At 50.8% G+C, this 1,476-nt stretch overlaps 1 protein-coding gene across 1 annotated transcript; it reads left to right on the top strand.

Moving 5' to 3' along the window:
• Positions 1-1,072: 1,072 nt before the first annotated feature.
• On the top strand, positions 1,073-1,438 carry EMH_0097580 (AGC kinase, putative; the record flags this gene model as incomplete). Its single annotated transcript, XM_038021960.1, has 1 exon — positions 1,073-1,438. The coding sequence occupies one exon, from the start codon at positions 1,073-1,075 to the stop codon at positions 1,436-1,438; it is 366 nt and encodes a 121-aa protein (XP_037879144.1).
• Positions 1,439-1,476: the final 38 nt, after the last annotated feature.

The following is a 1,476-nucleotide window of genomic DNA, read 5'->3' as shown; positions in this document are numbered from 1 at the left end:
TTATGAGGGTTTGTGTGTGTAGGTTGGTGTGTGACGCTTCAACTCGATATAAAAAAGCAGCAGAAATTCTTTCGCATCCTTTTTTCAGAGAAATAAATTTTTGTGGTTTATTTGCTGCTGCGCAGCCTCTTGCTGCTGACACCCGTTTATATGCAGCAGCTCACTATCCTTCTTTATTTAATAAAGAGGGGGAGTTGCTGCTGCAGCAGCAGCAGCAGCAGCAGCAGCAGCAGCAGCAGCAGCAGGAGGAGAAGCAGCAGCAGGAGAAGCAGCAGCAGAAAGGGGGGAGAGAGAACTGCAGCAGCAACTGCTGCAGCAGCAGCAGCAGCAGCAACTGCAGCAAACTCAAAACTAAACCACATACACACAGCCCCCCGTATAAAGATAAAAAAAATAATATAAACAAACACCAGCAGCAGCAGCAGCAGCAGCAGCAGCAGCAGCAGCAGCAGCATAAACATCAGCAGCAAACGCATGCAGGATGTCTAGCAACTCTAAGGGCTGCAGCAAGGGGAGGCAGACAAGCAGCAGCAGCAGCAGCAGCAGCAGAGCAGCAGCAGCAGCAGCAGCAGCAAAAACACCAGCAGCAGCAGCAGCAGCAGCAGCAGCGATGCCACAGCAGCAAAGCGATACCCAAACAAAACTCAACAACTGATGAAGAAGTCCCTAAACCCTAAACCCTAAACCCTAAACCCTAAACCCTAAACCCTAGACTCTAAACCCTAAACCCTAAACCCTAAACCCTACATCCCCGAGGCCTCTACGCTTGCACGTTAGGGTTTGCGTGTTTTTGTTAGTGCTGCTAGTGAAGAAAGGTTTTGTGCTGCTGCTGCTGCTGCTGCTGCTGTTGCTGCTGCTGCTGCTGTTGCTGCTGCTGCTGTTGTTGCTGCTGCTACTGTTGCTGCTGTTTTTCCTTTTGCTGCTGCTCCTTCTGCTGCTGCTCCTTTTGCTGCTGCTGCTCCTTTTGCTGCTGCTACTACTACTACTGCTGCTGCTGCTGGTGCTGCTGCTGCTGCTGCTGCCGCTGCTGCTGCTGCTGCTGCTGTTGCTGCTGCTGCTGCTGCAGGTGGATATGTTGTTTGCTCGTTATCCTTTTGATTTGCGGGTGGAAGCAACCCGACCCCAAACACAAAAAATAATAAAAGACAGCAGAGTGCAGGCAGTGCTGCATGCAGCAGCAGCAGCAGCAGCAGCAGCAGCAGCAGGAGGAGCAGCAGGAGCAGCAGGAGCGGGAGCAGGAGGAGCAGGAGGAGATGCAGCAGCAGCAGCAGCAGCAGCAGATACAGATGTTGCAGCTGCTGAAGAAATTGCAGAAGGAGATATAAATGTAATGCATGCAGCAGCAGCAGCAGCAGCAGCAACAGCAGCAGCAGCAGCAACAGTGCATGCAAAAGAAGAAAAAAAATACACAAAAGATAAACAAATGCTGCGGCAGTAGAAAACACATATTCATATATCATGCATGCATGCATGCAT

The sequence above is a fragment of the Eimeria mitis genome, genomic scaffold (genome assembly GCF_000499745.2).
Source record: "Eimeria mitis Houghton genomic scaffold, Emh_scaff9559, whole genome shotgun sequence".
Lineage (NCBI taxonomy): Eukaryota > Apicomplexa > Conoidasida > Eucoccidiorida > Eimeriidae > Eimeria > Eimeria mitis.
This window is presented reverse-complemented; position numbering and strand designations above follow the sequence as displayed.